The sequence below is a fragment of the Ictalurus furcatus genome, chromosome 16, assembly GCF_023375685.1.
Source record: "Ictalurus furcatus strain D&B chromosome 16, Billie_1.0, whole genome shotgun sequence".
NCBI lineage: Eukaryota > Metazoa > Chordata > Actinopteri > Siluriformes > Ictaluridae > Ictalurus > Ictalurus furcatus.
The window spans coordinates 3,984,737-3,997,770 of NC_071270.1; the positions used below are offsets into that span (position 1 = coordinate 3,984,737).

At 38.5% G+C, this 13,034-nt stretch overlaps 1 protein-coding gene across 10 annotated transcripts in view; it reads left to right on the forward strand.

Annotated features, from left to right (window-relative positions):
- The window catches only part of LOC128620531 (protocadherin alpha-C2), an 83,609-nt gene that overhangs the window by 55,102 nt on the left and 15,473 nt on the right, over positions 1-13,034 (forward strand). Inside the window, exon 1 of one of the 10 annotated variants that reach the window (XM_053645660.1) lies at positions 580-3,379. The exons of 8 other annotated variants lie outside the window; for them this stretch is intronic. In XM_053645660.1, the coding sequence (XP_053501635.1) occupies positions 998-3,379 (2,382 nt within the window). In that variant the 5' untranslated portion in view covers positions 580-997. Of the gene's footprint in view, positions 1-579; positions 3,380-5,468; positions 8,155-13,034 lie in introns of those variants that run through there. One more of the 10 variants, XM_053645661.1, reaches the window with a different exon arrangement.

Below are 13,034 nucleotides of genomic sequence, written 5' to 3' on the forward strand. Positions count from 1 at the left end.
GTGTCACAAAAAAGTGATTTAAATATTCTTTAATAGTCTGGTTTGGTCGAGTAAGTGTTCTCTGAGCTTGTTAGGATTCTCTTTCCAGATAAATACAATTTTCACTTACTGAGATGACAGTGGAAATGTGTGGTTTGCATTCAAGATGACAGTGGAAATGTGTGGTTTGCATTCGTGTTATTTTAATTCTCTGTAAGTTTGTTGTGTTTGGCTAGATATTCATTACATTACATGTAATGTTCTCTACAGCTTTTAATGTTTATACTTGTGATCATTTATTGTGACTTATTTTTCATACCAAAAGTCTGTGGTGTTGTAGTCAATATGCAATAATTTTCCATTTCACTGTAAGCATAATACCTATTAGAAATGTTAAGGGGACTACTACTAATACTAGCATCACCACCACTACCATTGCTGCTACTGCCACCACCACCACCACCAATAACAACAACAACAACAGCATCAGCAGCAGCAGCAATAATAATAATAATAATAATAATAATAATAATAATAATAATAATAATACTTTGGGATATCATTAAGTATTTTACCTGCTGATTCATTTACAGTTTTTTTGTGTGTTTGTTTTTACATCAATACTCAGAAACGCCTCATAACTAATCACTAAAGATAAACTAAATACAAACAGTATCCGACTGGAAAGTGATTGCTCCACTTCTTTTATATTTAATCCATTATTAATCTGAGAATTATGTATCAATCTTGATGTTTAAGGCTGGTAGCAGTGTACACACACGCGGTGTCACTGTTGACCGTGAAATGGAAATCTTTGGCTCATTATCATGCGTCCCATCCCTCCTTCTGAATAGTGAAATCGAAAGGTGGGTAAGACTCAGACGGGAATATAGCCTGATGCTAACCAATAGCCCAAGCCTCTGATATGAAATCATGCCGTTTCTTATCTAAAGGTTTTTATTTGTTATTTTTTTTTATTTTTTTTTTTTTAAGTAAACACATTTAAGGCTCAGAAGCGATGATCTTTACAGTCAGTGGATCGTCTGCCTGGATCAGGGCGCTCCCGCTGCTGCTGTTTTGTTTATGGGGTTTGTCTCGCGGTCAGATTTCGTACTCCATCTCTGAGGAGGTGAAAAAGGGAACCGTGGTTGGAAATATAGCCAAGGACCTTAACGTTGACGTTGCTGAACTGCAATCGCGTATGTTTCAAGTTGTGGCTGGATCTAATAAGAGGTATTTTGATCTAAATCCCAAAACTGGTGCCCTGGTTGTTAACGATAGAATCGACAGAGAGGAGCTGTGCGAGGGTAAGCAAAAATGTTTCTTAAATATGGAAGCGATGGCACACAACCCTTTGACCCTCTACCGCATTGAGGTGAATATTCTAGACATTAACGACAACTCGCCGGTTTTCCCGGTTCAGACGCTCGAGTTGAATATTACTGAAAATGTTCTTGCTGGAGACAGATTCTCTCTACATCTGGCTGATGACATGGATGTAGGCGTAAACACGGTGAAGAGCTACAAGCTCAGTCCAAATGAACATTTTTCACTGGATGCACAGAACACTGGAGAAAGTGTTTCAGCAGAACTGGTACTGCAGAAAGCTTTAGATCGCGAGAAACAATCGGTGATAAAACTTATCCTGACCGCTGTGGACGGTGGGAAACCACCCCGAACTGGAACGTCAGAGATAATAGTTCATGTTTTGGACATTAACGACAACAACCCAGTGTTCAGTAAACCTCTTTATAAAGTCAAAGTGCATGAGAATGCACCAATTGGCAGTAAAATCCTGACTGTCTCTGCTACGGATGCTGATGAAGGTGTTAACGGTGGCGTCGTGTATTCTTTTGTAGGTCGTGACAGAAACTCGTTAGTGAATTTATTTTATATAAATCCGAGTTCAGGCGACATTACAATAAGAGGCAATATTGACTATGAAGAAAACCCTGCGATTGAATTGAGAGTACAAGCTCAAGACAAGGGTCACTCTCCAAGACATACTAATTGTAAAGTGTTAATTGAAGTAGTGGATGTGAATGACAATGCACCCGAGATTTCAGTTACTCTGCTCATGAGCTCGGTACCCGAGGACATCAAACCTGGCACAGGTTTTGCATTAATTACCGCTGCAGATAAAGACGGCGGGACGAATGGGAAAGTGGATTGTAAAATAACTGGAACGAGTTCTTTTACACTACAGTCGTCATATAAAAACTCGTATTCGGTTGTAGTTAGTGAGCCATTGGATAGAGAAGAAATATCCCATTATAACATCACGATTCTTGCTAAAGATGAGGGCACGCCGCCGCTGTCTAGCACTACTGTTTTACATATTCACGTTTCCGATGTGAATGACAACGCTCCGCTATTTCCGGCACCGATAATTAACATCAACGTGCATGAGAACAGTCCAGCCGGAGGCTTGTTATCTATTCTGACAGCGCATGATCGAGATGACGGGGAAAATGCGCACATTTCTTATTCTCTGATGAATGGAGACGGTGCTAGTGTGGTGGTATCAACAATAATGAACATTAACTCACACACTGGTGAACTGTACGGTCTGCAGTCTCTTAATTGTGAAGAAACAAAATATATTCAGTTTAAAGTTCAAGCCACTGACTCTGGTGTCCCTCCTCTTAGTAGTAATGTCACTGTAAATATTTTTGTCCTGGATGAGAATGACAACAGTCCAGTTTTTCTGCCTCCTTATTCTGAACCTGGATCAGTAAACAGTGAGAACATTCCCTACTCTGCTGAAGCGGGGTATTTTGTGGCTAAAGTCAGAGCTGTAGACGCTGATTCAGGTTATAATGCACTATTATCTTATCACATCACCGAACCAAAGGGAACGAATCTCTTCCGAATCGGAACCAGTACAGGAGAAATAAGGACTAAAAGACGAATGAGTGACAATGACTTAAAAACTTATCCACTTATCATAACAGTGTCTGATCATGGAGAACCATCACTCTCAGCAAGTATGAGTATTGAAGTTGTGGTTGTGGAAAATATAAACACAATACAGCCTTCACTAAGGCAAGTGCCAGTAAAGGAGGAGAATTTTTCTAATCTGAATCTCTATCTGCTCATCGCTATCGTCTCAGTGTCAGTGATATTTTTACTGAGCCTAATCGTTTTAATAGCAGCTAAATGCTACGGGACAGACGGCGGTTTCAGCAGCTCCAGCGCTCCAGTGGTCACTACACACCCTGACGGGAGCTGGTCTTACTCTAAATCCACTCAGCAGTATGATGTGTGTTTTAGCTCAGACACACTGAAGAGTGACGTAGTGGTTTTCCCCTCGCCGTTTCCGCCTGCAGACGCAGATCTGATCAGCATTAATGGAAGAGACACTTTTAACAGCACACAAACTCTTCCTAGCACTGGGAAGGTAAGGTTATAAATTAAATGCTCTGCATGGTTCATTCATTATATTAAAGGTGCAGGGGGATGAAAATAAAATTTCGTACATCATAACAAGTCATTTGGTATCGTCACATGAGTGTCATTAACTTACAGAAGAAGTCAAATGAAAATTAGTCAATAAAGGTTATACTTTACTACCCCTTACACCTTTAAAATCCAACAAAGCATGATAGGTCTGAAGGTAGTTTTAATGAGGAACATGCTGTGGTTTCAGTAAGGATATAACCTGAAACATTTTATGCATGCTATAGCTTTTACCTGGCAATACACAGTGCTCTTGGAGGGACACGTGATTAATGATTAGCATACACGAAATGTGAACAAGCATATAAAATGACTTGCAGGGGTGTTGTAAATTTATACTCCCTCCCCAACAGGGTTTTTAGATTGATAGTACTCTTACTCTCTGATCCACTGAACCAGTATGAGGATATATGTATTGATAAAATCTTCAAAGCACTTTTGTAAGTGGCTCTGGATAAGGGTGCATGCCAAATGCAATAAACGTAAATGTAAGTAGGAGTACTAGCTATGTTAAACACTGAAGTCCTGTCACTATCGTACAACTGTGGCACATTGAAAGTAAACACTTCAACTCTTGCCACTTTGTACAAGTGATATCACACATCACAGCATCAATATAATAATGATAATAACATTATTAGTATGCTTAAGGCCGTGGTCACACTACACTTTAAGCATGCGTATTTTTGTCGGACACCGCTTTGAATATGGACGGGAACAGTATATGACATCATCCGTCACAACTTTCGCTGCTTCACACACAAGTTGATTTCTAATCTTACAAAGCTGTGTTGTAAATTACAGGATAGCTCGATACCGCTAAAATTAGCGCTTCCATTTTTGAATTTCTTTTTTTTTTTTACGAAATAGGTCAGTGACGTCACGATCATCTATTGGTCACACGTCTTCACATAATACGATTACGCAGGTCTACGCAGGAGCGTGCGTTTCCGGTCTGCCGCTTTCGGATGCGTTTGAATGGAAGTCAATGGAGCACTAAAGCCTAGTTTGACCGCGGCCTAATTTAACAATGTTATATTTAATGTGACAATGTTATATTTTTATGAGTAGTGGGTGTCTGTTTGAGCAAGTATAATCAAAGCTACACAGCATAGTATAGTACATTATAGTACATTAAATTACATTACATTTACAGCATTTGGCAGACGCCCTTATCCAGAGCGACTTACATTTATCTAGTTTATACAACTGAGCAATTGAGGGTTAAGGGCCTAACAGTAGTAGCTTGAACTCCTGACCTTCTGATCAGTAACCCAGAGCCTTTAACCACTGAGCCACCAACTATAGTATAGTATAGTATAGTATAGTATAGTATAGTATAGTATTATAGACCTATAGTATAGTATAGTATAGTATAGTGTTGAATAATATAGAATAGTAGGCTATAGTATTGTAGCCTACTGGAAGGACACTAATGTGCAGTAAAGTACAGTGCAATATAGTATAGTATTGCATAGTACAGTATCCTACAGTATAGAATATTGTGGCTTAACAGCGGGTTGTAGCCTGTATAATAGACTTTGTTTGATTAACATACATATTTATTTCAATTTTTATACATACAGTAGTCTAGAATATAACACAGCATAGTACAGCATAGTATAATAAAGTACAGTATAGTGTGGCATAATATAAAATAGTATTCTAAAGCATTACACATACTGTAAAATACAATGTAGTATAACATAGTATGGATTGGTATTGCATAGCATAGCATAGTATAGTATAGTATAGTATTGTATAGTACATTATAGCATTGCATTTTGTAGCATAATATAGTATAATGTGGTATAATATAAAATAGTTTACCAGTACAGAAAATACAGTAAAGTGCAGTGCAGTATGGTATAGTGTGGCAGATTATAGTCAATTATAGTACATTATAGTATAGTATAGTACATTGTAGTATAGTATAGAATGTCTACTCAGTTAAATACTGTATGGTATATTGTACTGTACTTTGCAGTACTTAAATATATAACAAGTAATAATTACAGCACTACATATCAGAGAAACAACTAGATAAATGAAGAAAGTACAAATTAGCAATAATTAAAACTGATTTAAGAAATATATTTGGATATTTAAGGTTTTCTGTAATGAACCTTTAAGTTTTCTTGCCCACGTGGTGTCACTGCAGACCGCGACTTTTTTTTGTAATCCACCCTGTTTCCTCCTTGTGCTGCTTTATGTGACGTTAAGGATTTGCAGTCGAAGTGAGACACGATTTGACACGTACTAGAGGATGATGTATTTTCTGGATTGTCGCTGATTAGCGGGATATTTACATCTGCACATCGCCTGTCTGCGTTGGAACATAGGATGGCTGACACAAAATATCGTATGCATTGGATGCTTCTTATTCTGTGTCATTTGCTGTTCTTGGGTGCTGGAGTGAATGGTCAGATCGCTTATTCTGTGTCCGAGGAAGTAAATATCGGGACTGTTGTTGGTAATTTGGTGAAGGATATGAATCTAAACGTAGACGATTTGGATGCGCGAGCATTTCAGCTCGTGCCTGGGTCGAAGAGCAGGTATTTTTACGTGAATCTTGAAACTGGCGTTTTGTGCGTTATGGAAAGAATTGACCGTGAGGAGCTCTGCCCTAATGCCCCCACTTGCTCTTTAAATTTCGAAGCCATAGTGAATCACCCTCTGAGTCTGTACCGAGTCACGGTTAATGTTGTAGACGTTAATGATCATTCTCCCGTGTTTCCACTGAAAGCTCAGATGTTGAATATATCTGAGTCAGTGCAGCTAGGAGCTAGATTTTCGTTACTTAGTGCATTTGATGCTGATGTTGGTTCTCTGTCAGTAAAAAGCTATAAACTGAGTCCGAGCGAACAGTTTTCATTGGATGTAAACAGCGGAGGAGAACACATCATGTCTGCTGAACTTTTCCTTCGGAAAGCTTTAGATAGAGAGAAAGAACCTGTAATCAGACTCGTTTTGACTGCGTTTGATGGAGGAAAACCGCCTAGGTCTGGATCACTGCAAATTATAGTTAACGTTTTAGACATAAACGACAACGCCCCTGTGTTTAGCAGTGCTCTTTTCAAAGTACGTGTGATTGAGAATGCACCACCAGGAACCACGATAATAAAATTAAACGCTAGTGATTTAGATGAAGGCCCAAATGGGGAAATCAAATATCTTTTCAGCACTCACGGCCAGGAAAAGAACCTGGATACATTTTCAATTACTTCCGATACTGGCGAAATTATAGTGAAGGGAATCATTGACTTTGAAGATAAAGCTTTCTTCGAGTTAAGAGTTGAAGCCCATGACAAAGGCCATTCCCCAATGACAGCTAACTGTAAAGTCCTTCTTGAAATAATAGATGTTAATGACAACGCACCAGAAATTAGCATAACGCAATTACTGATGAGTCTAAGGGAAGATGCAAAACGTGGCACCGCTGTAGCGCTAGTTACCGTTTCAGATAAGGACGGAGGAACCAACGGGAAAGTGAGCTGCAAGTTGATTGGTGAGCTGCCATTCAAACTCGAGTCGAACTATAAAAACTACTACTCTGTAGTACTCAATGGTCAGCTCGACAGAGAAAACATTTCTCAGTACAACATAACTATCATAGCGACAGATGAAGGAACTCCACCGCTCTCCAGCGTCAGTGTGATTCACGTTCAAGTTTCAGACGTGAATGACAACGCTCCAAGTTTTAGCGAGACGAAAATAAACGTGTATGTTAAAGAAAACGTGCCGCCTGGGACACTTTTGTACTCACTGTCAGCGATCGATCGAGATTCGAATGAAAACGCTGAAGTTTTCTATTCTGTTTTGGAAAACAAATCAGCTGGGGTGTCCGCCATAAATATCAACTCGCTAACGGGCCAACTGTATAGTCTACAATCCTTTAATTACGAGGAAATCAAGATTTTCAGTTTTCAAGTTCAGGCTGTAGACTCTGGTGTTCCTCCTCTCAACAGCACAGCCACTATAGACGTTTTCATCCTGGATGAGAATGACAACAATCCTGTTATTTTGCCACCTTATTCTGAACCTGGATCAGTAAACACTGAGAACATTCCCTATTCTGCTGACGCGGGGTATTTTGTAGCCAAAATCAGAGCTGTAGACGCTGATTCAGGTTATAATGCACTATTATCTTATCACATAACTGAACATAAAGGAACGAATCTCTTCCGAATCGGAACCAGCACAGGAGAAATAAGGACTAAAAGACGAATGAGTGACAATGACTTAAAAGCTCACCCGCTTATCATTACTGTCTCGGATAATGGAGAACCTTCATTGTCCACAACTATGAGTATTGAAGTTGTGGTTGTGGAAAGTTTGGATGATGTGCGAAAGTCTCTAAAGAAAATGCCGATTAACGAGGACGGTTTTATAAATCTAAATCTCTATCTGTTCATTGCTATTGTCTCGGTGTCAGTGATCTTTTTACTGAGCCTCATCGCTTTAATAGCAGCTAAATTCTACGGGACAGACGGCGGTTTCAGCAGCTCCAGCGCTCCAGTGGTCACTACACACCCTGACGGGAGCTGGTCTTACTCTAAATCCACTCAGCAGTTTGATATGTGTTTTAGCTCAGACACACTGAAGAGTGACGTAGTGGTTTTCCCCTCACCGTTTCCGCCAGCAGACGCAGAGCTGATCAGCATTAATGGAGGATACACTTTTAACACCACACAAACTCTTCCAAGCACTGGGAAGGTGAGCACAATCGAGGTTTTGGTTGGTTGGTTGGTTGATTGATTCATTCATTCGACATTTTAATGCGTCATGAACCGCATTATGTTTTCATTTACGAGTTTAATTTCAGCACCACCGCTTTGGACAGCGACTTGTCTTGCAGTTTCGCCTTTGTGCTGTTTAACTTAAAGTTAGAAAAAGTATAAGTTACAGACCAACACAAGTTACAACTTATAGTGCAAAAAATTGTAGATAGATAAAAAAAAATACATGCATACAAAAAAAAATTATGAATACAGAAAATATAATCCCCCGTCCTAAACGTGACTCTTTCTGATAAGGAAACACTGTTGTAGAGGGACAGCCAAATAACAGTTATGGGTTCTAAACGTAGAAATATATGCAGTTATAAACAGTCAGTAAGCTTATCTGCTTGCTGACAGGCAGGAACAGCACAACATTTCACTGTTACAGACTGTGACACCACAATTCCTAATCACATTAACCACATTAACTCACCTCACCAGTTGGGAGATTGAGTATGCAAATTTGTTTGTGGTCACAGCATCACAAACATGAGCAATCCAGCAATAAATCATATTAGCTATAGGCAGTTATTAATATGGTTTAAACCTCAATAATATTTGATATATTTCATAGAATATTGGACTGTTATCTTAATACAGCAAGGAAAGATTGATTTCCATTACCTTTGTTTTGTTTTTGTTTCCCAGCAATGATTGATAAGCTTATGATAATCATTCATCACTAAACTAAATCATGATTGCAATACATTTTAATGCAACTAAATAGAAAATAGAAAAAATAAATAATCTTAAATATAATAATATTTATAAAATAATATTAAAGAAATAAAAACATAAACGCAAAAAATTGTGAGCTACTGTATATCTATGTGAGAGAGGGCAGGGATTAAAATATTCCATGCAGATTGAGTATATTTTTGCTTAAGGGAAATAGAGGAACAGGATTATAGACAGAAAACAGATAGAGAATTACAGAATGTGCATGTGCCTATGCTTGCGTGCATGCATGAAATCACCTATGACCTATCACACCTTACAAATATGTTAATACCAAAATTACATCATCAGTTATTATTGGTCTTTTGATTTTGAGATGTGATAGTGGAACTGGCTTATAAAGCTCACAAACAATCTGTCCTCACACGAGACTTCTTATAGATGCCACCATATTTGCATTTTCCACTGCTATCAAAGATTGTAAGGAAAGTGAGTGGGAGGTGAGGTTTGAGGCTGAACTGAGTGGTGTGGGTTAGACTGGGGTGGAGGCTGAAAAAATGGTTTGTAGTATAAGGTGAACATGTAAACCTATAGGAATTGTATAACACTTTATATGAATCCCATGCTTATAATGAATTATAGCCCCATTATAATTATTTATAAGCAAGTATTACTGCTCTATACATACATTATAAAGACACATAAAGACCTATACTTCGTTATAATAACAGTTATAGCTACATTTATATTATTGTTATAATTACTTATGTGATACACTTGCTTTTTCAGTGCCCATGCTCATAATTCATTTTACACCAATTTCTAAGTCCTAGGCTATAATTCATTATAAGCATGGGCTTCATAGAAAGTGTTACCTTTTTTTTCCCTTCAAATCTAGTGCCTGATGAATTCAGTTTTAGCACCATGAGCAGAAGTGACCCATGAAATGAAAGACTGATTGAGTAAGACTGACCTTGAGCTGCACTCCCAGTGCTCAGGCCCATATCAAGTCCTTGACACGGATCAGACTAGTGGAAATGAGGCAGAGCTTGGGTCCACATGGCCTGGCTGGAAGAATGAGATATGGATTAGAGCTCTGTGAGGATAGTTTGCAGTCCCAGTCCAAATAATAGTGAATAGCCAGCATCCTCTTGTATATTCTGCATCCTGTTATATATCCTCATAATTTTTCGCATTTTCCCTGATTTTTTTTCTTCTGTAAAACAGACTTTCATGTCTCATTAGCATTTTTTTTCTTCCTATGCTGAGATTCATCTCTTGAAGCATTGTTTTTTCACTTTAAAATAAAAGAAGTCAGCTCTCTGAAGTCTCTTGTTATGCAAATTACACAGTGTGAATTAATAACTGTGGTTACCTCTGGCACTTCCTTTCTTCCTTTCTTTTATCACGAAATGAGGATATTATTAATAAATACTCACAAACACTGTTTAGTATCCAGGTCACATTAGCAGAACTTTAATTAATTATACAATTAATATATTTTTATCTTTATATCCATCAATTCTCAGCTCTAGGTTTAACTTTTTTATGCACTCCTTATGTTTGTTGCAGCACAGAACTGTGTAACAGTGAGTGTAACAGATTGCATGTATTTTAATCTTAGCTTGTGTTTTCAGTTGGCGTAATGGCAAACTGAGTCATACTTTACACACACAGAGGAAGTGTTGCACCAGTTTCTACAATCATGTGCTTAATGAAACTGTAGGCATGCTGAGAGGTAGACTATGAGAGTGAGTGTGTGTGCTTCTTATCTCAAGTATTACTGTCTCTAGGTAAACAGATCAAATAATTGATACCACATCAAACCATCTGAGACGACTGTGTCTCAAGGTGAAGCCCTGATCTCTTCCCTTATAAGGAAATCTGAAACAAATGGTTAAAGGACCATAATACTTTATTTTTTCTGTTGAATTAGTCTTTAAGTATCTTTCTACATGTTTGAGCTTTCTTGCTTATAGTAGATGATAAGATGATAAGATCTGGTCTATGTGCATTGTTCTATTACCATGACATAGTTTAAGCAGTAGGTGTAGACTGGATTTTTCCAGTAAGAGGTCGTGTTGATGGGTGAATAGCATTAGATAATTCTGCAGTGTGTGAGTTTGGTATGGGTTTCTCTGCAGAGGGCTGCAGGTGGCAGACTGAGTTAAGATGAACAGACTACAGCCTGAAGGCAGGAAGTGCTCACTAGCTCCCTCTATCAGTAGTGGTGGTGCCTGCTTGCTATTTAACAGCACATCAGATCCTCACTATAAAATTCAGCTCATGTTGGACCAGTAGGGGTCACTTTTATTTCACGGCATTGCTTTATTCTGTCTCTCTGTCTAGCTCCCTCTGACTCTATTTGTATGTGAATTAATTGATTTGCCTCAAAGGACAAGTACTTTTTCCATATTTTCCACTCTTATTAAACTATACATTAAGATCATGTGCTGATATTTCACTCAAGAGGAAGAAAAAAAAGATAACATTAAAGTGAATATTTTAATGTAGTATGAATGGAAGCAATAGTGGAAATATACACCAAGGGAATGCTTCTTGTGGATCTTAGTCACATTGTTGTGAGAAAGGGAATGAGGAAGCTGGATGACTCAGAGCTGGGAGTGGACATACTGGTGTGAACAGCAGTCAGGTCATTGTTCATCCTCCATCATCTTGTTTGCCTATGACAATGTGTAATGAGGCTTTCAGGTCACTCACCGGTGAATGATGAATTATAGGGCAGAGGGGGATCAGGTGAATCTCTGTGCATGTGCTCAGGGGACAGTTGGAAAGCAGGTACTGATCCAGGAAAGGCGCTGAAGCTCATCTGTTTGAAGGGGATGAAAACACAGTTTTAGAATAACAATAACCAGTTTTTCTTAATGCGAATGCTTTTTTCTTTCTTGCATATTAATCCATAATAAATAGCATATTGTCTTTGATGGCATCCAGCAATTATTGATAATATCGCCTCCAATGGCATCATGCTTGTCATCTCATAGATCACTAACTACCCAAGCCGAGTCTCTGTTCTAACTCAGTGGACCTGCATCGTACATCAACCAATGTAATATAACATATTTAATATATGTTTCAAGACTGGGGGTTCTTTTAATTAACAGTCTGGTTCAGCTGACTGGAGAAAGCAGAGAGAAAAAAACAGGGAGGGAAGGAAGGGAAAAATAAATCTGAGTGAAGGAAAGAAGGTGGGGGAGAGACAGACAGGGGAGAAATTGAGCAGGAAGAGAAGTGATGCATTAGAGAGAGAGGTGCTTTTTTAAGCTTTCTAAAAGTGGCCTGTGTGCCTGGGTGCATCCTTGCTGGGGGCAGTTCCGGTTCAGCCTGTCTGTGCTGCCTCTCTCAGATGGGTTCACTTCTGTCCAAATTCAGCACACTTACATAAGGGAGGTCAGGAAAAGGCAAGGGACTCATTTATTTTTAATGACGAGACAGGAAGCATCAGAACACATTCAGGAGACAGAAAAAAATATGAATGAGTATAACTTTATAAAAATATATAATAATTGCAGTAAGAATGTCAGGCATGCTTATAAAAACTGATAACTGCCCATAGAAGCTTTCCCAATCACCTCTATATATCACAGACACATTTCTCTGTCTTGTTATTTAAGTGACATGAAGTTTGAAGATGGACTGAAAAGCCTTCTCCTTCGAGAAATGTTTGGATGCTCACTTCATGTGAAATTTTATTTATTTCCAGAGAGAGACCCCAATGTCTTAATCCGTCTTCCCCAGATTGAAGCAAATATCATTTGATGAGATCATTAAAAGAAAGGGTATACAGCTGAGGGAGGGAAAATGTTGCCTGTGTTCCACACTGCAGGAGTCAGGTATGTGTGTGTGTGTGTGTGTGTGGCCTGCTGGTGTGTGTAATTTAGGTTTACACCCATTTACCACCCACTATCAGAATCAAATAAAAACACACAGGTCTCTGCAGCTAAAAATGCACTACACCTGCAAATGTCACAGTTAATTGTTTATTACATACCAAAAAGCCAGATGCCAATGAATGTCAATGAAATGCCAGTTTAATTATGATTTTTTTTTCATGTCAGCTTGTTGCATGAAAAAGTGATGGACACCAGAGTTGTTTTCAAGCTACTTTATTTCGAA